Source organism: Podarcis raffonei, chromosome 5, assembly GCF_027172205.1.
Source record: "Podarcis raffonei isolate rPodRaf1 chromosome 5, rPodRaf1.pri, whole genome shotgun sequence".
In the NCBI taxonomy this organism is placed as follows: Eukaryota; Metazoa; Chordata; class Lepidosauria; order Squamata; family Lacertidae; genus Podarcis; species Podarcis raffonei.
In genome coordinates, this window is record NC_070606.1 from 85,293,531 (window position 1) to 85,318,648 (window position 25,118).

Consider the following 25,118-nt stretch of genomic DNA (forward strand, 5'->3'; position numbering starts at 1 on the left):
CTGATGTAGTGTGTGTCTTTGTGTTACAGGAAACTTCTCCACCATTCATGTGACACAGCATTCAGTTAAAGGCTGAATCTATGAAAACTGGCACACTTCTCTGCATCAGGGTAGCAAATGTGCTGCCTAGGGTTGCAACTCCTAGCAGCATCGGCAGTGGTCCAGGATGATGGGAGTTGCAGTCCAACAACATCTCGAAGGCACCATGTTGGCTGCCGTTGCTCTACATCATTGCTTCCCAAACTTGGGACTCCCGCTGTTTTTGAACTACAGTTCCCATCATCCCTGACCACTGGTCCTGCTCACTATAGATAATGGGAGTTGTAGTCAAAAAGCAGCTGGAAACCCAAGTGTGGGAAACATTGTTCTACATGCTTCTTGCAGATTCAAATCCCACTGTATGTTCAAAGGATTCACTTCTCTGGCATAGCAGAGTTAGCCTTAATGCTTATCGGGGCGAAAAACCTTTCAAGGAACTGGCTATTGGATATCCATTTTATGTGTTTTCGCAGTTGGATGAGGCATTGCCTCCCTCATAGGTTTTGGTTTCTCGCAGTTTCACATTTCCCCAGTCTTCTTCAGTTTCCTCCATTTCTGCATTTGTTTGTGATTTCCGTGGGCATTTTTGTACACATTTTGTTGCCGTCGTTAGAGAGCTGCGTCACAACATTTGAGGAAGTGTGTCTTTCGAAGGATAGCTGCTCTTGGCTTCACGGGTTAGCTTGGAAGTGGCAAACGAAGCAGGTTTGCGTTATAATGCAAACTGGTCAAAGTTCTCCCTCCCTACTCTCCAGAGGCAGCACCTGGCAAAGAGTGGAGTCCTAAGTCCCATAAAAGGCATTCTTCCTGAAAAAGGAGGAGTTGGATAAAACTGATGTGAGGGGGTCACAACCAGTGGCGAACTCCTGCTCAAACTCTAGCCAGCAGTGTAAAACTGCCATCATCCACCCCCCTCGTTCTGCCTGGACACTGAGGTCCAGCACTGAGAACCTTCTGGCAGTTCCCTCACTGCGAGAAGCCAAGTTACAGGGAACCAGGCAGAGGACGTTCTCAGTAGTGGCGTCTGCCCTGTGGAACGCCCTCCCACCAGATGTCAAAGAGAAAAACAACTACTAGACTTTTAAAAGACATCTGAAGGCAGCCCTGTTTAGGGAAGCTTTTAATGTTTAGCAGACTATTGTATTTTAATATTTTGTTGGAAGCCGCCCAGAGTGGCTGGGGATACCCAGCCAGATGGGCGGGGTAGGAATAAATTATTATTATTATTATTATTATTATTATTATTATTATTATTATTATCATTATCATCATCATCATTATCATCATCATCATCATCATCCCTGACCATTGGCCATAGTGGCTGGAGTTGATGGGACAGGAAGTTCAGTAACTCCCATAGAGCCATAGCATCACCGAAGGTGATTGACTATATGGGACTGGCTGAGATGACGGGCAGAATCCGTGACCAAGGGAAAGAGACGGTGGAAGAAGATTGGAAGAAATTTAAACTTTATCTTAAGAACTGTTGTAAAATTATTGAGTGTTAAAATGTCATGGGTAAGGTAAAGCAGATTTGCAGCGATAAATGATTGGGTAAGAGAAAAAGGTTAAAGAAAGTGAATTATAAGTAATTGAGATCAGGGGTTGCTGAAAAAGTTTAAAACAGGGATGCAGAAAAGGGAGGCATGGGGAAGTCGTCGAAATTGGGTATAAGGAAAAAAGGTTATGAAATTATACATGTTTATATGTTTGTTTGTTTTTGTATTGTTATTTGTAATGTGTTATAATATATGTTGGAAAATCAATAAAAAAAATTATATATAAAAAAAAGAGCCATAGCATCACTAGCCCACCTTAGGGGAAATCCACCTCCCCACTCCTGGGAGGGAATGCATATCCATTCTTCTCTCATCAGGATTTCTTCTTCTTCCCATTTTTGGGCAAGTAACATTCTTGCAGCTGTAGTTGCATACATAAATAAGTTTCTATACTGTTTTGGTAGTTCTATACCTATAATTCCCAAAAGAAAAGCTTCTGGGTTTTGTGCGTGCAAATGTTACCTTAAACATCTTTTTCAATTCATTATATATCATTTCCCATTAAGCTTTAAGCTTTAACCACATGTGATAAAAAGTGCCTTCTTTCTCTTTGCATTTCCAACACTTATTAAATTTTGATTTATACATTTTTGCCAATCTACTAGGTGCTAGATGCCATCTATATAACATTTTCATGTCATACTCTCTTAAACCATAACATGCTGTAAACTTTATGTCCATATTCCACAATCGTTCCCATGTTTCCGTATCTATATTATAACCAAAATCTATTGCCCAATGTATCCTTGAAGATTTTACTTGCTCGTCCTTTGTCTCCCATTCCAATAATATCATTTTATAGTAGACAGCACTTTGACATTACATTCCAACAGGTCTCTCTCCAATTGGGTTAATTCTTATATATTTTTCTAATTCACTCTTGTGTGTTTGTGAATGGCTTATGAGTTGCTGTTTTTTTAAAAAGTAAGAAAATGACACTATGCTCTGCTTAATACAATTTAATGATCCCACTAATCTATTATGTGCACAATATAATATTAACTCGTCAATTCTTAATTTTTCCTTACAGATCTGAAACGCCCTCCATTCAACATGCTTCTCCTTGGCCTCTTGTCTCTGCTTGTTTTGCAAAGCGAAGGCTTCAGCACCAGTTTTCCTGATGAAACCATTGCAGAGTTTTCAGTGAATGTTTACAATCAGCTGAGAGCTGCGGGGGAAGATGAAAATGTTATTTTCTCTCCACTGGGAATATCAATCGCCATGGGAATGGTGGAACTCGGAGCTCATGGGTCCACCCTTAAGGAAATCAGACACGCCATGGGATATGAAGGTTTGAAAAACGGTAATGAGCATTCAACAAAGTGTCAAGCGACACTTATTTGATTATTATTTTGTCCGGTCAATACATTAAAACAACAGTTTAACACTCACCTGGGATTAAATTCCATTGAACTCAGCAGGTCTTAACATCTTAGCAGACACACATATGGTGGTCCTGCATAACAGTCTAGGAAGCATGAGTGCCACATATATTTTTTTTCTTTATAAATGGCTCTTTCATAGAAATCTAGACAGGATTGATCACCTGTGTTGATGGAAGTGAATTTTAATATTTCTACAAGGTCTCATCTGCTTGAAGGAAAGAAGGGGGCCCTTAATATGTATTATTAAAGAGAAAATGATGAGTTGGTATATTAATACCTCGGCTTTCAATAATAAAAATGCCCAAGGCAGCTGACAATAAAATTCTCAATAAAAAATAACACATAAAAATCAGATAAGAGCTGATAAAAGAATAAATTAATCTTCTTTTATTCGTATTGAATGAAAACCTGCTTGAAGGAAGATATTATATTACTTTGGGGGGGGGGACACCTCATTTTATTTTGACATCATGCTGATTGGGTGATGTGTATGATGTCGCACATCAACACACACACAATTCCAGGAATAGCTCTGCATTCCTTTTAAAACAAATAGTTTAAACAGATAGTTTAAAAACTATTAATAAATAATTGCTATTTTTATTTATTTTATTAACTCAATTTATATCCCACTTATCAGCCTAGCAGCTACCTTCTGTACTAGAGGCAACCACTGTCCCATCTTCAAGGGCAGCCCCACATACAGCGCATTGCAGAAGTCCAGATGGGAGGTCACCAGAGCATGGACAGCTGAGGCCAGGCTATTCTGATCCAGAAACTGCAATTGTGATAAATCATTCTAAGCTAGGCATAAGCACACAGAAGCCACTTGAGACTCGAGGGACAAGTTGAAATCTAGGAATACTCCCAGCCTATGAACCTATTCCTTCAAACGGAGTTCATCCTCTCCCAGAACAGGTTGTACACCTGATCCTGGGACACAAAAACCTCCCACCCACCTCTCTTTACATCTTGTAAGGATTTAGCATCGGTTTATTTGCCCCACCCTTCCTTCATTGCCTCCAGATGTTTGTCCAACACTTTTATAGCCTCTCGTGATTCATACTGAATAGTGAAGAGAAAGTTGTCTGTCATCAGCATACTGACGGGTTTCAAATCCATGTATAATAGCTCTATTAGTTTTATATAGGAGATATAATGGACCTTTGTTGGACCCCAAAGCCCAAAGGCTATGGAGCCAGCAGCAATCTCCTAGTACAGTAGTACCTCCGGTTACGTAACCCTCTGCTTACATAAACTTCAGCATGCAAAAGCAGCAAACCCGGAAGTATTTGACCAGGTTTTGTTGTGTGCGCATGCGCAGAAGTGGTCTACCACCACACGCACATGCGCAGAAGCGGTCCTGAGGTTGCAACCGGAGTTACCACTGTACTACCTTCTGGTAGTGACCCTGCAGGTAGGAGCTTTGTTACCACTGTAACAGAGTACTCCCACCTCCCTAAGTCACTCCAGAATAATACCATAGTCAAAGGTATCAAGAACCACTGAGAGATCAAGGAGAACCAACAGGGTCTTAACTCCCTTCATCTCTCTTCTGATAAAGGTCATAAATCAGGGCAACCCCTAAGGCTGTTTTGGTGCCAAATACAGGCCTTAAACCAAACTGGAATGTCTCTAGGTAACAAGGGGATGAACAAACACATAAAATATGCCTGCTACATTGTTTTAAAATGGAAAAGATGAGTGTCATGCAATGATCAGAAAGGCAAGACTGAAAGGTAGACCAACATTCAGTTGGCTGGCATGTATATGTCACATTCAGATGGTGTGTTGCAGCTAAAGAATTCATTGCTAGTTTTCTTTTATAGATTATTTAACTAATATAGTTATGCATTTTTAAGCACACTTCAGAGAAAAGATTCAAGGGTTGTTTACTCGTGCATATGATCAAAGCAACAGTATTACATAACTAAACCGGTTAAGACTATAATCAGTTCCTATTATAAACATTCGCCCACTTCACCAAAAATTCAGCATTCAGTCCACGCGCAACGGAGTTAAAATTACAAACAGCATTAGTCTAATCAAAGGCCTGATTAAGGTGTATCTTCACAGTCTGCTTAAAACTCTGTGGAGAGGGAGCCAAGCAGAGAACCTTGTGTTGTTGGATTGCAATAAAATGTTGAATTGGACCTGGTAGCATCTGGTAGCCATTGCAGTTAGTGCAAGACTGGTGTTATGTGGACCGGAATAGAAACTTCACTCTTAATCTTGCGCGCTATTTTCTGAACACGAGGAGCTTCCAGTCTCCCTTCAAAGGTGCCTTATAGAATCTAAACTTGAGGTTACCAAATAATGGGCCACTGTGGCTAGCTGCTATCATGATCCTTCCGTCTTCACCCTTCTTATTGTATCTGAGACATGGGGATAAGGTTTTCCCCCCTCCTCAATAATTTGGTCCCTTGCTCGATGTGATTTCATGCCTCTTCATGGGAGAACAGAGGTATCTGGGGTCCACTGGAGCAGATTTGGGGGCATACAGGGATAGCAGAGGAAGAATAAGTTGTGTTACATGAGTGGAACTCTGTGTGTAGAGTGTTGGATACAACCCAAAATGTATACTCCGCCCCCATCCCCCTATTTTTTCACGGTCACCGCAGTATCTCCAATCCTCACTTTTTCAACAATTTTTTGTGAGGGTAAAAGCAACTTCCAGCCCCACTCACCTGCAATGAGCTTGGGCCTCGCACTAAATTCCTTATGTGTCCTGTCTGGAGGCCCATTTGGACCCTCAGCTCTTCCAAACCATCCCTGCTGACAGAACCGCATTTGATTTATTTTTATTTTTTTGCAAACCTTGCAACGCTAAACAAAAGGGGTGAAGGGATTTAAAAATAAGTCCCGTTCTCATTTTGGAGACAAGGTGACAGTCTGTCATCATTTTCAAAATGCAGCGACATTTGCAGCGCGCTGAGCTGGTTTATTTTTTCTGTGCAAATGGTATGCGCTAATCCTATGTAAACATCGTTAGTGCGGCTTTTGGGGAAATCTTGAAGGAGCTCTATGGGAATCTTTAGAATAGCAGAGGAAATTTTAAACAGCTGGCCCAACAGTGTAAATATTTAACAAAAGTGGTTGGGAACCTCCCATTAAAAGTTGGAAACATATGGGCACATAATGCCGGTTTATAAAACAGTTGATTGTCAACTGATGAATGCTATTCCCTGTCAAAGGACTGCTTTGCGCTCTAGTTCATTGCCTTGGTTCAAAAAGAGAATGATGTGCACGCAGGGAACATGCAAGAGGAAAGGTGAGGGTGGAATTAAAAGAACAAAAGGACTGCACACGAAAATGGCCGCAAAGAAGTTTTTGTTCCCCTGTCATAATATTAGGAATTCGGGTCACCCAGTGGAATTGGTTGGCAGTAGACTCAGGACAAAAATACCTTGAGCCATGCATAATTTAACTTGTGAAATTCACTGCCACGGGCCCTCAGCCTACATCTCTGTAAAAGGGGATTAGACATATTCTTGGAGATAGATCTGTCAATGGCTGGGGCTTGTAGTTGATAAAATCTGGATGGCCAAAGGTTTCCCAAACTTGCTCTGTGATGAGAGGGGGCTGCCCATTATTTTCCATGTATGCAAAGCATTACATAATAGGGACACATATTGAACACTTCTTGGCATTAATGGAAAATTCTCCATTTAAATGTAGCTTTGGCTGCTCACGAGGACCCTTGAATTGCTTTGGGCGGATGCCCCTGCTTCTAATGTTTTATTAGTCCCAAGTCTTTTTGAAGAAGAGTCAGGCCACCCTATATACCATTTTGCAATGACCTTCTCTGTCGAAAGCGAAAATATCACTGTGATTTTCCACTGGGAAGACAATGGGCTTCTTTAAGCCCTCAATATATTTACTTAACCCTGACAGAAATATTTCCTATCTCGCACCTTGCTTCCAGGTGAAGAATTTTCCTTCTTGAAGGACCTTTCTGACATGGCAAACGCTGAAGACAGCCAGTACGTGATGAAGCTTGCCAATTCCCTCTATGTACAGAGTGGGTTTCACGTCAGTGACAAATTTTTGCAGCTGATGAAGACGTACTTCAGAGCTGAAGTGGAAGATGTGGATTTCAGTCAAAACATAGCCGTCGCCAGCCACATCAATAGATGGGTGGAGAATCACACAAATAGTACGTTCCTGTCTTTTTACATTCCTCCCCACTGTCAACAGTTGTCATTTTATGCTCGTTGGGATGCTGTTGAATGTCTTAAAATGGCTCATTGCTAAAGTTGTCGACTGCACCAAATGTCGTGTGTTTCTTTCTTTGGAGAGAGCTTAAAAACAGGCTCAGCCCAGGGACTGCAATCCCTTCAGGGAAACCTTCCAGGAGCTACATGCCACTGGTTTGAAAGCCTTAGGGTTCCCCACCCCTCCTTTAAAACATTTTACATCTTGGTCCCAAACATTTCCATCTCTTTGCAGAAAAATTTGATGAACTGCCCTGTTGTGGTTCTGAAGCATGGTGACCAAGCCATTCTGAACCCACTTCCAGGCATGGCAAGTTGGAAGATCAGCCTTGTAGAATTGTAGAGTTGGAAGGGACCACAAGAATCAGTCCACGACCCTGAAATTGAGACTCGTGTTCTACTGACTTGAGCTATCTGGTCTGTTAAACTGATGTAGTTAGTAGTTACAGATCTCTTATCTCCATGTAAATGTTTGATTCTAAATTATCCCCACCAGTGAATGGCTTGGCTGACTTGCTTCTACCATGCAAGCAAAGGCACAGTCCCAGTTGCGCACCAGAATGCGCACGGCTGTTCGGATCGGTGACTCTGTACCCGAGTGTCTCTGATGCACGTAGCTTATTTTATCCCAGATAAAACACAGAGACCCCCGTCTGTAGCGATCTGTGAAATTTCCACCCATCCACTCGATTCATCACTGTCGGCGCAGAAATCCAAAGACGAAATTATCATACTGAAAATCAAGCAAGCCGTTCCCAGTTGGCAGCACCAGGTAGCAGACAATGCCTTCTGATTGGAGTGATTTATTTAGGAATGTGGGCACAGCAGCTGCTAGGCTTGGCTAACAAGCCTCCCCTGACTCAAACAGATGCAAGACATCTCTTCCTTTCCTTGAGTAAATGTCAGCGGGGCGGATGCTGAGATGCGTTCCCCGTTTTATTACTCGCTTATTACTCTCGAAGCCTGTGGGATGTTGCCCAGGTAAAAGCAAGCAGGAATAGTAGTGTGAGAAAAGTTTGAAGTTGGTAGACTTGCTCTCTGGATCCTGTGTCAATTTTGTACCGAAAATTATTTGAAGATGGGAGGCAGTCAACAGAACAATCCCTTTCAGGTAGGAGGATGCTGACTTAAGTTTCAGAGGCCCTGAGCCAGAGGTGCTTGCTTTGGTGTTGTATATTTGTGTTTGTGTAATGGAGGTGTCAGGGAACTGCCATCGGCTCAGAGGCGAGAAATAGAAGGGCAGTTGTGTTACAGGGACCCTCCGAAAATCAGTTCCTCTTCCGGGGAGGAGGAAAGCCCCACCTCCAGTGGAGAAGAGGTACAAGGACCAGAGGATGCTGGGGGGAGCCTTAACACCGCTCCTGGGCAAGCCGGACAGGAGAGAAACACGCCCTTGCCATCGTCCATTCTGCGCAGTAGTCTGAGGCGCAGAGAGGGGCGGAGATGGTTGGGGGTAACGAAACTCTTATGTTGGGGAAGGTCCAGAAAAAGACCACTCCCGGATTCTGCTACTGATTGAGCCAGACATGAGCTTTGGGGCTCTTCACTGTAAATAGTTTGCACCAAAATAAAACCTGTTCAACACAGGTCGGAGTTCTGCCTGGTTACTCTCGAGCAACCGCAACAGCCACCTGACAGTGGGGGGGGGGTCCACTTTCACGAATCACATTTCCATCCCTCAGTGTCCTCCCCTCCTCCACCCCCCAGCCTGGCAGACAAGAGGCATTAATCAGAGTTTAAGGACTCATTCCAGCCAGGCACAAGCAGCACCCAAAGTGGGGTTTCTTTATTATTTATTTATTGGATTTCTAGACCAATTGTTTGCATTTTGTAGCAGTGTGGATAAAAGCAATCTGCAGAAAATGGGGACAATTGGGGGGGGGAAGTGTCATAAAACCAAATGCTACCTTACTAGCACTTGCCGGAACAGGAGAGTCTTAGTCTGTGCCTGGAGTTGAGCAAAAAGGGTGCCTGTCTAGTCTCCGTTGTGGGAGGGAGTTCCACAGGCTTTGCAATGACTCCACAGGACATTGAGGGGTGTGGCCTGCACAGAGGAGGTGTGGTTACTTGAGAAGTCCAGCTTATCGCTTATATACAGCCACTAGGTCACTGTGGCATACAGGAGAGTTTCTCCTGCAAATTCCAAAGAACTGAGCCCACGCCACAGTAATTGGGAGCAGGGCTTTCAGCACGGCTCTGTTCTGTGGAATAGCATTCCTGTCGAGGTAAGACAAGCACCCACTATCTGCGCTTTCTGGAAACAACTGAAAATACCTCCCCCACTAACAAGCTTTTCCATCTGGAACGAATGGGTCATTATCAAGGTTGTTTTACATTGTTTTTCAAACGCAGCTTGTTGTTGTTTTCTGTTTTGTTTTTCACTCTTTTTATGGGCATCGCCTTGATCTAACATACCAGCTGGTTAAACATTGTAAGACAATTTTAATGCCGATAACTTCAAAACTATTTTAGACAAGTGTATATTGTATTTGTTGTGCAGGTTGATCTGCCTGTGGTGAAGCCTAAGTTCTTCTCTGACCAAACAGTGGACAGTTAAATGTGGGAATATGGAAAGGAGTTGCTTTTAGATTGTTTTGTTTTCCTTCCATGGTGTTGTTTTTTTTGGGGGGGGCTGTTTGCAGCGTTGATATAAATGTTCAATTAGGCATTCTGATCGATGTGCTCCTTCTCTCCCCTTTCAACCGACAGACATGATCAAAGATTTTGTGTCGGCCAGGGATTTTGGCGCTCTCACTCACTTGGCCCTCGTCAATGCAATCTACTTTAAGGGAAATTGGAAGTCTCAGTTCAGGCCAGAAAACACAAGAACCTTCTCCTTCACTAAAGATGATGAAAGTGAAGTGCAAATTCCAATGATGTATCAGCAGGGAGAATTTTATTACGGTAAGCAATATCGTACATGTTTTCTTTCTAGCAGAAAAGATTAATTTTCTAGGTATACGCTATCACCCTTCTTCAGCACTTAATACCAATTCACACCTCTTAATAACATCTCCTGCACAATTGCCAACCAGACGAAAATGAAATCACATTGTTTGCTTCCAGAAATGGAAGTTTCCAAAGGAGCCTTCCATTATTATTGTGTCAACTGCAATGTTTTCATTGCTATATCAGTATGGAAGATGTGAATACTGGGGGACATGAGTGGTGCTGTGGTCTAAACTCCTGAGGCTCTTGGGCTTGCCGATCTGAAGGTTGGCTGTTTGAATCCCTGCGATGGGGTGAGCTCCCGTTACTCTGCCCCAGCTCCTGCCAATCTAGCAGTTTGAAAGCAAGCCAGTGCAAGTAGATAAATAGGTACTGCTGCGGCAGAAGGTAAATGGCATTTCTGTGCGCTCTGGTTTCCGTTATGGTGTCTCATTGCACCAGAAGCTGTTTAGTCATGCTGGCCACATGTCCCGGAAAGCTGTCTATAGACAAACACCAGCTCCCTCGGCCTGAAAGCAAGATGAACGCTGCAATCCCATAGTCACCTTTGACTGGACTTAAGTGTCCAGAGGTCCTTTACCTTTTACCTTTATCTTCCAGGGTTGTTTTAAGGATTGCAACAAGACAGGGTCATCTTTCCGCAGGGCCTGCAAGATGAAACTGTTCCGCCAGGCCTTTGGTCAGGGTTCAGTCTGACTCCCCCTCCACTGTCATAAGAACTTGCGTGAAAGCAGCCTCCCAATTTTTCTCACAGAAAGCAGCATGAAACTAGCCTCCCAGTTTTTCTCACAGGCTCATATAAGTTCAGCATTTAAGGTCCCCAACCCTAATCTGTGGGTTGCCATTTGTTTGAATTTTATTGTGATCCTGATCTGATTTTTGGATGTATTTTAATTGATTGCCTGATTTTATGTTAATGTGTTATGCATTTGATGTTAGCCGCTCTGAGTCCGGTTTTGGCCAGGGAGGGCGGGGTATAAATACAAATTATTATTATTCTGCCGCCCAAGGCAAAACAGGAATCTGCTGCCGCAACACCCCACACCAGCAAATCCTCCCTGATCTGTAGCAATAGTGATGGCGGTTTCCAGTGAGATTTCTCCAGATTTCAGCGGTTTCCAGCAAGATCTCAGGAGATTTCAGTCTTGCCCAAGGCAGCTGCTTCGTCCTGCATCATGGGCAAACTGACCCTGTATCTAGCCCAGAAATTTCCAAACTGTGACCTGAGCTTTGTTCACAGTTCTACGGCATGTCTGTGGATTTGTGGTTGAAGGTGGAAGATGGCACACCCAATGCATATTGATTTTTAATTGCTTCTTTTATTTCTTTCATTGTATTTGATTATATGCATTGCAATCTGGATTTTATGGCATTCAAACAGTAATACAAAAAAATATAATATATAAGGGGGGGAAAGAGGAAGCAATAAAAAATACAATTAAAAATAATACAGAATCTACAGTGGTGCCCTACAATCGCTACAACAGTCAGAAAAAATATTAAGTGGTGTCCCAAAGCCCTCAGTAATTTTCAAGTGGTCCGTGAGGGGGGAAAGTTTGGGAACCACGGATTTAGATAATGCACACAAAGTGCATGACATAAAAGCCATTTTTGGAACTATAGTGGAATTTAGTGCAAGCTTAGTGCTCATATTCGTGTTATTTGCTTCCAGAAAAAAAGAAAATCTGTATGCAAAAAAGATGAAAATGAGTGCTAAACCTGGGCTATATTCCACTGTAGTTCCGGAAGTTGATTTTATATAATGTGAAAGCTCAAATATAATGTGGAAATCAACAGTTAGGGAAATTTCATGAAAATGGAATAAACTGCCATGTGAACACAGCCTTTGTATTTCCCCCCCCACACACACACAAAAGGGGGAAGTACCCCCCCTCAAAAAGAAACAAACAACAAAAAGGATAAACCCACCAATCCTATGCCAGGACCAGTATGTGTGTGTACTCATCTAAAGGTGAAATAACTGATATTGAAAATGTGAAAAGACAATCAAATGGTTTTAACGGCTGGTCATAATTTGCCTCAAGGCCTGTTCTCAGCTAGAGACTATGCTATGAATTTCAGTACTGTACAGGTAAATGAAATTATCTCTGAAAACCCAACCGGGCTGTTTTTCTTTTCTTTTAGGGGAGTTCAGTGACGGCTCCAATGAAGCCGGAGGCATCTATCAAGTTCTGGAAATCCCCTACGAAGGAGATGAATACAGCATGCTGATTGTTCTTTCCAGGCAAGAAGTTCCCCTAGCCACACTGGAACCTCTGGTCAAAGCCCAGCTGATTGAGGAATGGGCAAGCTCAGTAAAGAAGCAGAAGGTGGAAGTCTATCTACCCAGGTGAGAATGCTTTTTCAGCTTCTGGCAGGATGGAGGGGAGAGGACAGACAGTTTGGCTTAGTGGGTGGCATGTCGAGCTGGGTGGTATATGGATACAGCGTCCAAAATCCGTGTGAAGTCCATATAATGATACCTGTTTCATAATTTTGACCTGGCAATATATCTTGAATCATGGTGCGCGTGTTATGCAAAAATCGCAATGTGGGGAAGACCGTGAAGTCAGCCAATGCTTCTCTCGATTCCTGCACCCCTCTCTGCCAGCTGAGATCTCCCCTGCCTCCTGCAGTGGGCAACGAATCACAAGAGCAGGCGCCGGCAAAAATCACGATGCAGGAAAAACAACAAAGCCAGCCAATGCCTCTACATGGCTCTGTCCTTATTTCAGTCATTGTGATATATTAGTACAGTCATACCTTGAGTTGAATGTGCTTTGGGTTGAGCGTGTTCGAGTTGCGCTCCGCGGCAACCCGGAAGTAACGGAGTGCGTTATTTCTGGGTTTCGCCGCATGCGCTGATGCTCAAAATGACATCACGCGTCGCGTCTTGCGTTCCGTTCGGGATGCAAACGGGGCTCCGGAACGGATCCCTTTCGCATCCTGAGGTACCACTTTATATCGCAATGTTCAGCTAGTGATATATCACAAAAACCAGATATCGCCCAACCCTAGTAGCATGTTGGATATTGGCCAGTCTAGGGACTGTGAAAGGCATTGGATTCAAATAAACAGCTCGACCCTGCGGCTCATTTGAAAAGTTTCTCTCCATTTTTCTTTTGTTTTACCTCAGTGCCCCTCATGTAAAATGGAAGCACCAAGATTGTCATTTGGAGAGCGCATAATAACATAGCTGTGAGGAGAGGACTATTGCACTCAGGTCCTGCTTTGGCACTAATAATAAGAATAAGAATAAGAATTTATTTATACCCCGCCCATCTGTCTGGGTTTCCCCAGCCACTCTGGGTGGCTTCCAACAGAATATTAAAAACACAATAAAACATCAAACATTAAATAATAATAATAATAATAATTTATTATTTGTACCCCGCCCGTCTGACTGGGTTTCCCCAGCCACTCTGGGCAGCTTCCACAAAGACCAAAAATACACTAATATGTCATATATTAAAAACTTCCCTGAATAGGGCTGCCTTAAGATGTCTTCTGAATGTCAGGTAGTTGTTAAAAAACTTCCTGTGGGCATCTGTTTGGCCACAGTGCGTACAGGATGCTGGACTAGATGGGCCAATGGCCTTAGCTGTCAACTTTCCCCTTTTTTTAAGGGAAATTCCCTTATTCCGAATAGGATTCCTCTCAAGAAAAGGGAAAAGTTGACAGCTATGCAATGGCTTCATCCAGCAGGCATTTCTTATGCCATTATGGATAATAGTTTGGTAGGATGGTTTGAGACAGGAGCCGCTGTCAGTTTCAGTAGACCGTCGCAATCTATTTTTGCGGGTGTGCAAAGGCTGACGGAACTTTGGGAGAGGTCTTCTGTTGGGAACCATAAGGCTGCATGTTAAAAGAGTCCCTAGGGTTTGCACAAAGTCATGGTGGGAGTTCTCTCTGATTTTCCCACTGAGTATCTCATCCAACCACACACATCCCTTCATGTCCCATTGCATGTCCTGCTTGAGACTCCCCTGACACATCAAAGCAGCTTTTTGATGCACAGGCACGAGGGAATGTACCGGAAGGCAGGTGAAAACGCCCTGTTGCAGAAGTGGACCCACTCATGGGTCTGTGGATACAAGGCAGAACCTGAAAACAGTGCTCAACAAGGGTTTCATCACCTGCTCTTTTCTTCTGCTCACCAAGCTGAACGCTCCTGCATCTTCTCTTCCATCTCTGGCCACATCCAGACCTTAGAACTCATTTCAGCATATGTTTTGATGCAAAGCTGTGATAAGTTACCTGCAGTACTAGAAAACTTGTGGATTTTTTGCAGGAGCTTTAGGGGTGTGTGTTCTGCTCCACTTTGTGCAGTGTGGTGAAAGAACAGCTCTCTCCCACTTCCACCAGACCTGGCAAGCTGGTCCCTCCCCAAGTACCCATGCATGGCCACATGTGGGTTTAATGTTCAGGAATGGAGTACGTAGGCTAAATCCAATGTGCATAAACCCAGATCTCAGTCAGTCTCCAACCCCAATAAAATCTGGGTCTCTCGACATTGGATTACACATGTTTGATGATCTATATGTGGATATCTGGTTGGGCCAAGCATGTTGGGTAGGCAGGCCTTTTTTCCCACCATCAGAGAGTGATCCAAATTAGCCCATTGCTCAATCTCACCCAACCTCCAGTTGCCGTATATGATGTTTGCAATTCCTTTGTGGAAATCAGAATGCTAAATGAATTGATTATTGAAGGGAGGAGTAAGGGAAGCGTCACATTTCTGCAGGTATAAGAAATGATGCAGCTATGGCAGGAAACAATTGACATATGTTTGCAACAAGAGCGGGAAACCTATTTTAAGAAATTGTATTAAATTAAAGTAATTTGGTTGGATTTATAATAATTTGGGGAATTAATAAAAAAAATAATTGGAGAACGTAAGAAGTTCCCTTGTACCAGCGGTTCTCAACCTGTGGGTCCTCAGATGTTGTTGGACTACAACTCCCATCATCCCTGAGCTCTGGTCTTGCTAGCTAGGGGTGATGGGAGTTGTAGTTCAACATCTGGGGACCCACAGGTTGAGAAAGGCTGCCTTATACAGAGTAAAAAGAAGAAGAGTGTGCATTTGCAATGTGGTGTCCTTACTCCAGGTGGCTTCCTTGAGGGGAAGATATTAAACGATGAGCAATTATCGGGGAAACAAATGCACAAACCCCAAATACCGTGGTACAGAGTGAAATGATTCTGAAGGAGAACGTTGCAGACTTGGTTACTGTTATTAGCCGGTCCTTGCCCTGCGTTGCATTCCCCGGCTAAATTATGCTTGGAAATCATTTTTGCAAATTAGTTTCATGGTCTGTTTCCCTGCTACACAAAAGTGGATTAAAAAATGTTGATCTCTTTGGCTCCGAAACAATGATTTGGGAACGGAACGAAGTATAATTTAACAATCCTGCGCTGTTTCCCCACCCCCGTTTTGCTATTAAGACAAGCAAACTGCAGTTTCAGTTGGACACAGATAGTGCAGACAGAAAATTGGAAATGTTGTGATTAACTCAGCTTTGCTTAGTCGTTCAAGCCCTATTACAAATGCAAAAGTTAAAAAAAGAGAAAATGTTCACTTCATAAGTGGATGGACTCTTTCGGGGCGTTGGGAATTTAATTTTATTCCACTGCTATTTCTCAGCGCGCGAGGCCCGCGGGCCCACACATTCCTTTCCCTTCCATCCTGGTCTCTCGCCTTCTTTGAGGGGGTGGAGGGAAAGGGAGAAATAGCATAAAATATTTATGGAGTATTTATTTGGTGCATTGATAACATCCACCAGATCTGCTTGCCATCCTCAGAGAAATTCAACCTCGGAAGTATATAATTAATTTCTGCAATTTAATAAGGGAATTACAGCATCGGGGTGCTGCACTTAAAGTTTGCGCTAGCTAGCTACCTTTTCCATTCCTATTATGAAAGTACGCCGGAGAGGAACGGCATCTAATTTTATCCATTCTCCGCTATGCTTCACTCATTAATATTTACAAAGAGCCTTAAGAATGTTTGGGCAAATTCTGAAAGTATGGGCTCTGTTTATAAAATCCAGTCCCCAAGGTTCCGTCACATTCTAGAGTCATGCTGTACTGTGACCAAGAGACAGATCCTTCATTGGGGCTAGGCAGATATGAGCATGCTTTAAGCTCAAGGACTGCAGTCGCTAGAATCTCTGAAGGCTGGAAGTTGTCCATCCAGTTTTCTCCAGATGACAGCCCAGGATGCATCTCTTAATTTTGCCCATGGTATTCACAATTATTTCTGTAGCACCATCAATTTGATTCAATTTAATGCTTGTATGCAGCAATTCCAGCAATTAATTGGAGCCCTCAAAGCAGCTAACAGCAGTAGCAATGGTGGACTTTAACTAAGTTTTACTCAGAATGGCTGAGATCTAATCTTTCAAAGATCATGCTGTCATCTTTTTCGGCCTCTCCAGGGACTTTGCAACATGCAAGCCCCCATTCAGCACGTGCAACTCTGTAGTAATGGCTGTCAAGTTGCTAGTCAATATGTAAAAGCGAAATCTCAATTTTATCTGGCTGGTATGTTTATGATTCTGGGTTACAGACCCATTGAAACCCATGAACCCAGGTTTGTCACGCTTATTGGCTTCGGTCAGTCTACTCTGAGTAGGCCTGGCATTGGACACAACCCTCTATCTTGCTGTATGTAAAAATTGCCCAAGAATTATTATTTTTTAATTTATGCTTGCTAGTGAGAGCTGTCTCAGATCACCTTATCACAATTATGATAAAAAGCTGATTTTTTAAAAATGAAATTGTCAGGGGACTGCCATCAGAACAGGGGAGGGAGACGGGGGGATACAGAGAGCCTCCTGGGCTTCTGAGGAGCAGCTCCTCCTCCAGCAGTGGGCAAAGCCACGCCTCCAGTGGAGAAGAGAGGGGTGGGAGCAGCCAAGCGAAGGGAGGGCTCAAAGATGCTGCGGAGAGCCCAAGCGCCTCACCTGGCCCGGCTGGCCAGGAGGCACACATGCCGTTTCCGTTGCCCAGCTTGCGCAGATGGGTGAAACGTAAGGAGGGGAGGCGGAGATTTGGGGTGTCTTATGTTGGGGGAGGGACGCGGGTGGCACTGTGGGTTAAAGCCTCAGCGCCTAGGACTTGCCGATCGAAAGGTCGGCGGTTCGAATCCCCGCAGCGGGGTGCGCTCCCGTCGTTCGGTCCCAGCGCCTGCCAACCTAGCTGTTCGAAAGCACCTTCGGGTGCAAGTAGAGAAATAGGGACCGCTTACCAGCAGGAAGGTAAACGGCGTTCCGTGTGCTGCGCTGGCTCGCCAGATGCAGCTTGTCATGCTGGCCACGTGACCCGGAAGTGTCTGCGGACAGCGCTGGCTCCCGGCCTATAGAGTGAGATGAGCGCACAACCCTAGAGTCTGTCAAGACTGGCCCGTATGGGCAGGGGTACCTTTACCTTTACCTTTTATGTTGGGGGAGAAACTGGAAGGGGCCACTCCCGGAATCTGCAAGTGACTAAGACGGACATGAACTTTGTGGCTATGCACTGTAAATAAAGGTAAAGGGACCCCTGACCATTAGGTCCAGTCGTGGGCGACTCTGGGGTTGCGGCGCTCATCTCACTTTATTGGCCAAGGGAGCCGGCGTACAGCTTCCGGGTCATGTGGCCAGCATGACCAAGCCGCTTCTGGCGAACCAGAGCAGCGCACGGAAATGCTGTTTACCTTCCCACCGGAGCGGCACCTATTTATCTACTTGCACTTTGAGGTGCTTTCGAACTGCTAGGTGGGCAGGAGCTGGGACCGAGCAACGGGAGCTCGCCCCGTCACAGGGATTTGAACCGCCGAACTTCTGATTGGCAAGTCCTAGGCTCTGTGGTTTAACCCACTGTGCCACCTGCGTCCCTCAGGCACTGTAAATAGTTTGCACCAAATAAAACCTGTAAAAGACAGGTCGGAGTCCTGCCTGGTTACTCACGAGCAACCACCACCAGCACCTGACAGAAATTATCAAAACAACACGAATAAATGGAAATTGAAGGGAAGCAGATATTGGCTGAACATTAAGAGACACTTTCCAACAGTAAGAGCTGTTTTGGAGTGAGCAGGCTGTCTTAGGGGCTCGGGGTCTGCGCTCCCCCTTTGCTGGATGCATTTAAACAGATGCTGGACATTGAAGCAGATGCACAGAGCAGGAAGTTGAACTAGGTGACCTCCCAAGTCCCCTCCAATGCTAAATTGCGTCATAGAAATCTGCCTTAATCTGAGTCAGACCACTGGTCCATGTGGCTTATAATAATAATAATTATTATTATTATTTATACCCCGCCCATCTGTCTGGGTTTCCCCAGCCACTCTGGGTGGCTCCCAACAGAATATTAAAAACACGATAAAACATCAAACATTGAAAACTTCCCTAAACAGGGCTGCCTTTAGATGTCTTCTAAAAGTCAGATAGTTTTTTATTTCCTTGAAATCTGATGGGAGGGGGTTTCACAGGGCAGGTGCCACTACCAACAAGGCCCTCTGCCAGGTTCCCTGTAACCTTCCTGCAGCTATGATCTTACAGTGCTATGAAATTCCCCACAATACGTAACTTTTTTATTTGTATTTTCAAAAGTGGTCCACATCACTTAAAACATCGGCAGAATGCTGCAGAATCTGTGGGCGACTCCCTTCACACACAAATTAAGGGGGCAGACTTTAAATCATGTACTGGTATCACTGCTGAGAGCTCCAAACCCCTCAGAAATTAAAGGATATGCTGAAAGCTCAGTTTATATAACTGTAATATGTACTTATCTAAGGTGACTGACAAGTTTGTATGGGCACCCTTGTGCATTCCCATCATATATGAAAAAGTCTGACAAGGCATTTGTACCCATGGGCATATCTCTGTCGTTGCTCCAGGTAACTGGCAGAAATCAGCATGTCAGCCAGGAAATCAAAGGTGACAGTAAGACGGATTTCTATTTGGATCAAATTAATTCCAAATTTATTGTCGTCTCCTAGGTAATTGTAACTGGAAGGCTCAAAGGACTTCCTTGCCACTACCAGAAATGATTCTCTGTTTGCTGAACACACAATAGAATCTCAAACTGTCATGGAAACATAAAATGCATAGTTTATGGTCACAGTTGTTTACCATTGTTTCCAGCATTTCTCAGATTCACTTGTGTTGCACAAAGCAACAAAGACAGAAAATAGGTCATATTTTCTTTGTGTGTTTTTATTCTACTATTCCTTCGATCAGCTTTGGATAGCATGCATGGCTTTATCCCCATAACAGCAATGTGAGGTAGATTATGTTGAGAGAGGTTATAGAGTTAGATGCCTCAGGGTTATTCAGTGAGGTTCGTGGCTGAATAAGGATTGAACCTGGGTCTCTCCAATCAATGATGAACATGGTAGCTTGGCTTTCTCATAGCTTACGTCTCCTTTCCAGCCTTTTGGAGGTGTTACTCTGTCCAGTTTTTTTCACATTTTTATAAATGCATACAACGGCTCATAATACTCTCCACTTCCTTAAGGTTGGGCGTTTGTTGAGTAAAAATGCAATTGATTGATTGGAGTGTGGACCTGGTGTGGGCCATTCAAAAAGATAAATATACAGAATTCCAGTGTGTATCGTTCAGGGTATAACTAGGCTGTTCGGAGCTTAGTCATTTATTTCCCTTTGTAGCAGCACCAAACTACATGAGACATCTGGTACCTGTCTGTAAGCTTTGGCCCACAAGTCAAATAACAGCTCCAGTGTATCCAGTCACAAATCTCCCAACATCTCTACTTGTTATGCTGCTAGACACACAACCCAGCACACAGCAGTAGAGACAAGGGTATGCTTGGTTCTTACTGGCCCCCATTGAGTTCTATGGGATGAAGGGTTGTTCTGCCTGAGACGTTGGCACCAGAGATGACAGGGGAGTTATAGTGGTGAGTGAAGAAAGCGCTGAACTCTCCCCGCTGCTCCAACTTGAGGAACCTTTGGCTAAACACTCCAGTCCAATATGACTCAGCAAATGCAGCCCAGTTAATGTCACTGCATATCTTTTTTTTAAAATGCCTTGTTTTGGCTTGCTCAGCTGTTTTACAGCCCTGTTAAACCATGCCACAATAATAGGGCAGGGAGGAATAGGTTATTCACATCAGCCCCGTGTTTGGTGCCATGTTTATTTCCATCAGGGGTGGGGCTAGTGCCCACTGAGGAATGGTACAACCGAAGGCAGGGAGCCCCACAGCAAGTGGAGCCCAAAAAATATGACGGGCATAGCTAACTAATTCTAGTTTTGTCTCCACCCACCTCCTTGCTGCTCAGTACTATGAGAGCAACACTGCGCCTTAGGAGGAAGAAGCTGACTGGCAGTGCTGCCCCCCCTTGGACTGGCTGTAAGTAAGAAGGCAAGCAGATGGGGCCAGCTCAGGGCACCCTAAGGTTTGTGGGGCAGTGCCCCATTTGCCCTAACGAATCAGCCTCCATTGAGTCCTTTGTAATTTTGTGGAGTACAATCAACAATCCACTACTACCTTCTAGACCTGCTGTCTTCTACATCACTTCTCTGTGGACTTCTTTCCAAAAGAGTGCTTGGCGAACTGTGCCAATCATTTCAGACCAGCTGGCTTCCTGAAGAACCCTGAAACGCAGTTTTCCCAACCCGGTGCTCTCCAGATGTTTGGGACGACGGCCCTGAACCTAGAGATGCAGTGCTGGCTGTGCAGTCCAAAACACCTAGAGAGCACCAGGTTTGTGAAGGCTGCTGTCACATGTCCCACTTGTGTGCTACATGCTCCCCTGTGCATTCCACAGCGGCCGTCTGCGGAACCGAAATCCTTCATAATTAATGCGCCCGTCATTCTAATAAAAGCCTTTTCGTTCCTCTGGTGTTTTCAGCTATGCTGCTTTGTCTGGCAATTATGCCTCTTGTGACATTTTTAAGCAGCCTCTGGTTACCATTTCTCGACGTTGCTTTTCAGACAAACTCGTTTGCTGCAGGAATCCAGATGGCCAGGGGCGTTTGTCTCGTTTTGTACCTCTTATGCAGGGACGGACAAGTTACATTCCCTACACACACACACACACACACACACACATGCTTTGCAGTCAAAATTTGACAGATGGGTGCGGCTGGCCACCTGTTAATCACCTGATGTCAGAATTACACCAGGCAACACCTGTCTGGCACTTTGGAACACAATCAGCTGATCAGCAGGACTTCAAAGGACAGCGCAGGGCACTTTGCAAGGGGCTTTGCAATCTGTGTGATCACCGGGCCTAATAATGAAGGACTTCTGACTTGTGGACAGGGGCTTATGAAGTAAAATGCATGAATGAGCCGCTTTCAAGGCTAATGGGTGCCCCACACATTGAGAAGTCAACCCCCCTTGTGCTAGAAAATAGTATGGTTGCACCTAATGACAACAGTAGTACTTGGGAGCTCATTCCTGTGTGATATTGGCATCATTTCACTATATTTGATTCAGTGCTCAGAAGATGCATTTCTGTGCCCGTGATGGAATGACAGCTTGTTCACAGGTGGACAATTTCCCTGCTGGGGTGCTTACAGCTTCCTTGATTTAAGGCTGTTTTGTTCTGGAAAGCACCATTCTGCGATGCTCACCTCTCATTACTTGCAGCACATGGTGGTCTGGATTGCATAAGTCTGTCCGTGGCTGGCTGTTTCTGCTTTGGGGCAGAAGGCTGGACTTAGCTGGTGGCCTCATCTCTCTCTGTTCAAAGGCTGCTGGTCTCTCCCTTGGTATACCAGATGATGCATTTCTCATTTCTTTTATTCTTGTAGTTCAAGGTTGGGCAACCTGCAAACCTTAATTTCATGCAAATAGGGGTGAGGAGTGTCAGAAAGAGAGAGAACTCTTTGGACTTCAGCTCTGCCCCCTATGACTCCTGGCAGATTATCATGGGGGGGGGTTGTGTGTCCCTCAACAGAAAAAAAAGCTTGCCAGCCTCTACCTATAACCTTTGATAGACTTCTAAATTGGGTTTATATTCCTCATATTTTGGCGTACTTTGGTAGGATGTGCCTGTTTGTTTGCTTTATAAAAAAAAAAGTTAAAAAAAGAATGAATACTTCATCTTTCAGATTCAGTCTCTGGTCTGAATTTTTTAAATTTTTAAATTATTTTTTAAAACTGGCTGCATGTCAGGTGACTTCATACACAAAACGATTACCCTCACCCATCTTGTTGACACAAACTCCTTTGGGGAAAGTGTTGTTTGACTGCAGAACTGTTAGTTTAACTGACCATATTATGGCAAGCAAACCAATGGTCATCAATAAACTAGTGCTGAATGTCAGCTCAATAAATACGATTTATCACTTTTTTAAAAAACCACACACACATACACAGTTTTAAAAACTGCTTTTTCCCTTGCTGTGCTTCCTGAAGACCAGTGACATCTTGCTGATCTGCTTCTGCAAGGAGAAGGGAAAGAGGCTCGCGAGTTTTCATTCTTTATGTCCTCTAGGTTCACAATAGAACAGGAAATTGATCTGAAGGATGTTCTGAAGGGCCTTGGAATTACAGAAGTGTTCGGCCGGAGCGCTGATCTCACCGCAATGTCTGGTAAGAGGCTTTTTGTACATGTGTGTTGTGTCCTTGCGCATGTTCTTAAATGGGGGCAGATTAAATTGGCATCTCTCCTGGTCTGTGTAACTACCATTGGCCACCAACTGCCTGTTGTGGCAGGATAAGTCCTTCACAGGAAAGTCCTCTGCAATCATCTAGCTACAGCAGATAAGGTGCCCAATGTATCCTACAATGGTGAAACACTGGTACGTCCACACATAATGAAACCACCTAATATAATCCAGTGGATTGCCCAGTGAATGTAATCTTGCTTTCATGATGGGCAGGTATATAAGATATACAATATCTTGATTGTCATTGTACCATACAGAGCAATGAAATCGGAAATCTACATAAAACATTCAAAAACCCCTAAAAACTCTGAAACTCCATTTTAAAATACAATATACTATAGAGACTCCTTATGCTGCGTTTAGAACCAGAATTGCATTTGCATAGAAACTGTTTCTCAGGCGGCTAGTCCTGGTCTTTATAACCCTATACCTTCTTCCAGAAGGCAGAAGCTGAAAGAGATCATTTCCGGGGTGCGTACTATCCTGTGCTATCTCTGCAGCTTTCTTATGGCACCTGACAGCATAGATTTGACCTAAGGTGGGAAGAGTGCACCCAATTATTCTCTCTGCAATCTTTACAACCCTGGACAGCATTATTTTTTCCCTGGCCATGCAGCTCCCAAACCACACACACAGACCATAAGTTAATACACTCTCCACAGTACAATGGTAAAATGCCATCAACGGGTCCTTTGAGAGATTGTTTTTCCAGAGGATTCTCAGGTATATCTGTTAGAATGACCATGGCACAATGACCAGCAAATGCACTGATAAACAGCACACGCCTATGCACTTTTGCTAGGAAGTACCGTATTTTTCACACCATAGGACGCACCGGACAATAGGACGCACCTTGTTTTAGAGGGGGCAGAACAAGAAAAAAAATTCTCCCCCTCTCTGCCCAGTGCCCCTTCAGCAAAGCGGCAGGAGGCGCTGCGCAGAGAGGGGGAGAATTTTCCCCCTCTTGTTTTCCCGCTCTAAAACAAGGTGCCGTTTAAGGTGTGTTCAGGCGGCTACCTTGGAAGCCTGGAGAGCGAGAGGGGTCGGTGTGCACCGACCCCTCTCGCTCTCCAGGCTTCAGGTTCCTTTCGACCTGCTCTTTGGGGCTGGCGGGGGGAAGCCCACCACCAGCCCCAAAGAGCAGGTCAGGGAGCAGCGGAAAGGCGCAGCTGAGAGGCTGCTGCCATAGTCGCGCGTCACCTCTCCAGCCGGGAGAGGTGACGCGCGGCTATAGAGGCTCCTGCCATAGCCGCGCGTCACCTCTCCAGCTGGGAGAGGGTCGCGGGGCTATGGCTTCTTTAGCCCCGTGCGCGCTCTCCCAGCTGGAGAGGTGACGCGTGGCTAAAGAGGCTCCTGCCATAGCCGCGCATCACCTCTCCAGCCGGGAGAGGGTTGCGGTGGGCTTCTTTAGCCCCACGCGCGCTCTCCTGGCTGGAGAGGTGACGCGTGGCTATAGAGGCTCCAGTCTTAGCTGCGCATCACCTCTCCAGCCGGGAGAGGGTCGTGGGGGGCTTCTTTTGCCCCATGCGCGCTCTCCCGGCTGGAGAGGTGACGCGCGGCTATAGAGGCTCCTGCCATAGCCGCGCGTCACCTCTCCAGCCGGAGGGGGTCGCGGGGGCTTCTTTTGCCCCGCGCGCGCTCTCCCAGCTGGAGAGGTGACGCACGGCTATAGAGGCTCCTGCCATAGCCGCGCGTCACCTCTCCAGCTGGGAGAGGGTCGCGGGGCTATGGCTTCTTTAGCCCCACGCGCGCTCTCCTGGCTGGAGAGGTGACGCGTGGCTATAGAGGCTCCAGTCTTAGCCGCGCGTCACCTCTCCAGCCGGGAGAGGGTCGCGGGGGGCTTCTTTTGCCCCATGCGTGTTCTCCCGGCTGGAGAGGTGACACGCGGCTATAGAGGCTCCTGCCATAGCCGCACGTCACCTCTCCAGCCGGAGGGGGTCGCGGGGGCTTCTTTTGCCCCGCGCGCGCTCTCCCAGCTGGAGAGGTGACGCGCGGCTATAGAGGCTCCTGCCATAGCCGCGCGTCACCTCTCCAGCCGGAGGGGGTCGCGGGGGCTTCTTTAGCCCCACGCGCGCTCTCCCAGCTGGAGAGGTGACGCACGGCTATAGAGGCTTCTGCCATAGCCGCGCGTCACCTCTCCAGCTGGGAGAGGGTCGCGGGGCTATGGCTTCTTTAGCCCCACGCGCGCTCTCCTGGCTGGAGAGGTGACGCATGGCTATAGAGGCTCCAGTCTTAGCCGCGCGTCACCTCTCCAGCCGGGAGAGGGTCGCGGGGGGCTTCTTTTGCCCCATGCGCGCTCTCCCGGCTGGAGAGGTGACGCGCAGCTATAGAGGCTCCTGCCATAG

General features: G+C 45.3%; 1 protein-coding gene across 1 annotated transcript in view; it reads left to right on the forward strand.

Moving 5' to 3' along the window:
* SERPINI1 (serpin family I member 1) overlaps positions 1–25,118 on the forward strand; it is a 95,399-nt gene that overhangs the window by 50,940 nt on the left and 19,341 nt on the right. Inside the window, exons 2-6 of the mRNA XM_053390454.1 lie at positions 2,629–2,901; positions 6,909–7,139; positions 9,907–10,101; positions 12,292–12,496; positions 22,599–22,696. Coding sequence (XP_053246429.1) covers positions 2,652–2,901; positions 6,909–7,139; positions 9,907–10,101; positions 12,292–12,496; positions 22,599–22,696 — 979 coding nt within the window. The 5' untranslated portion in view covers positions 2,629–2,651. The remainder of the gene's footprint in view (positions 1–2,628; positions 2,902–6,908; positions 7,140–9,906; positions 10,102–12,291; positions 12,497–22,598; positions 22,697–25,118) is intronic.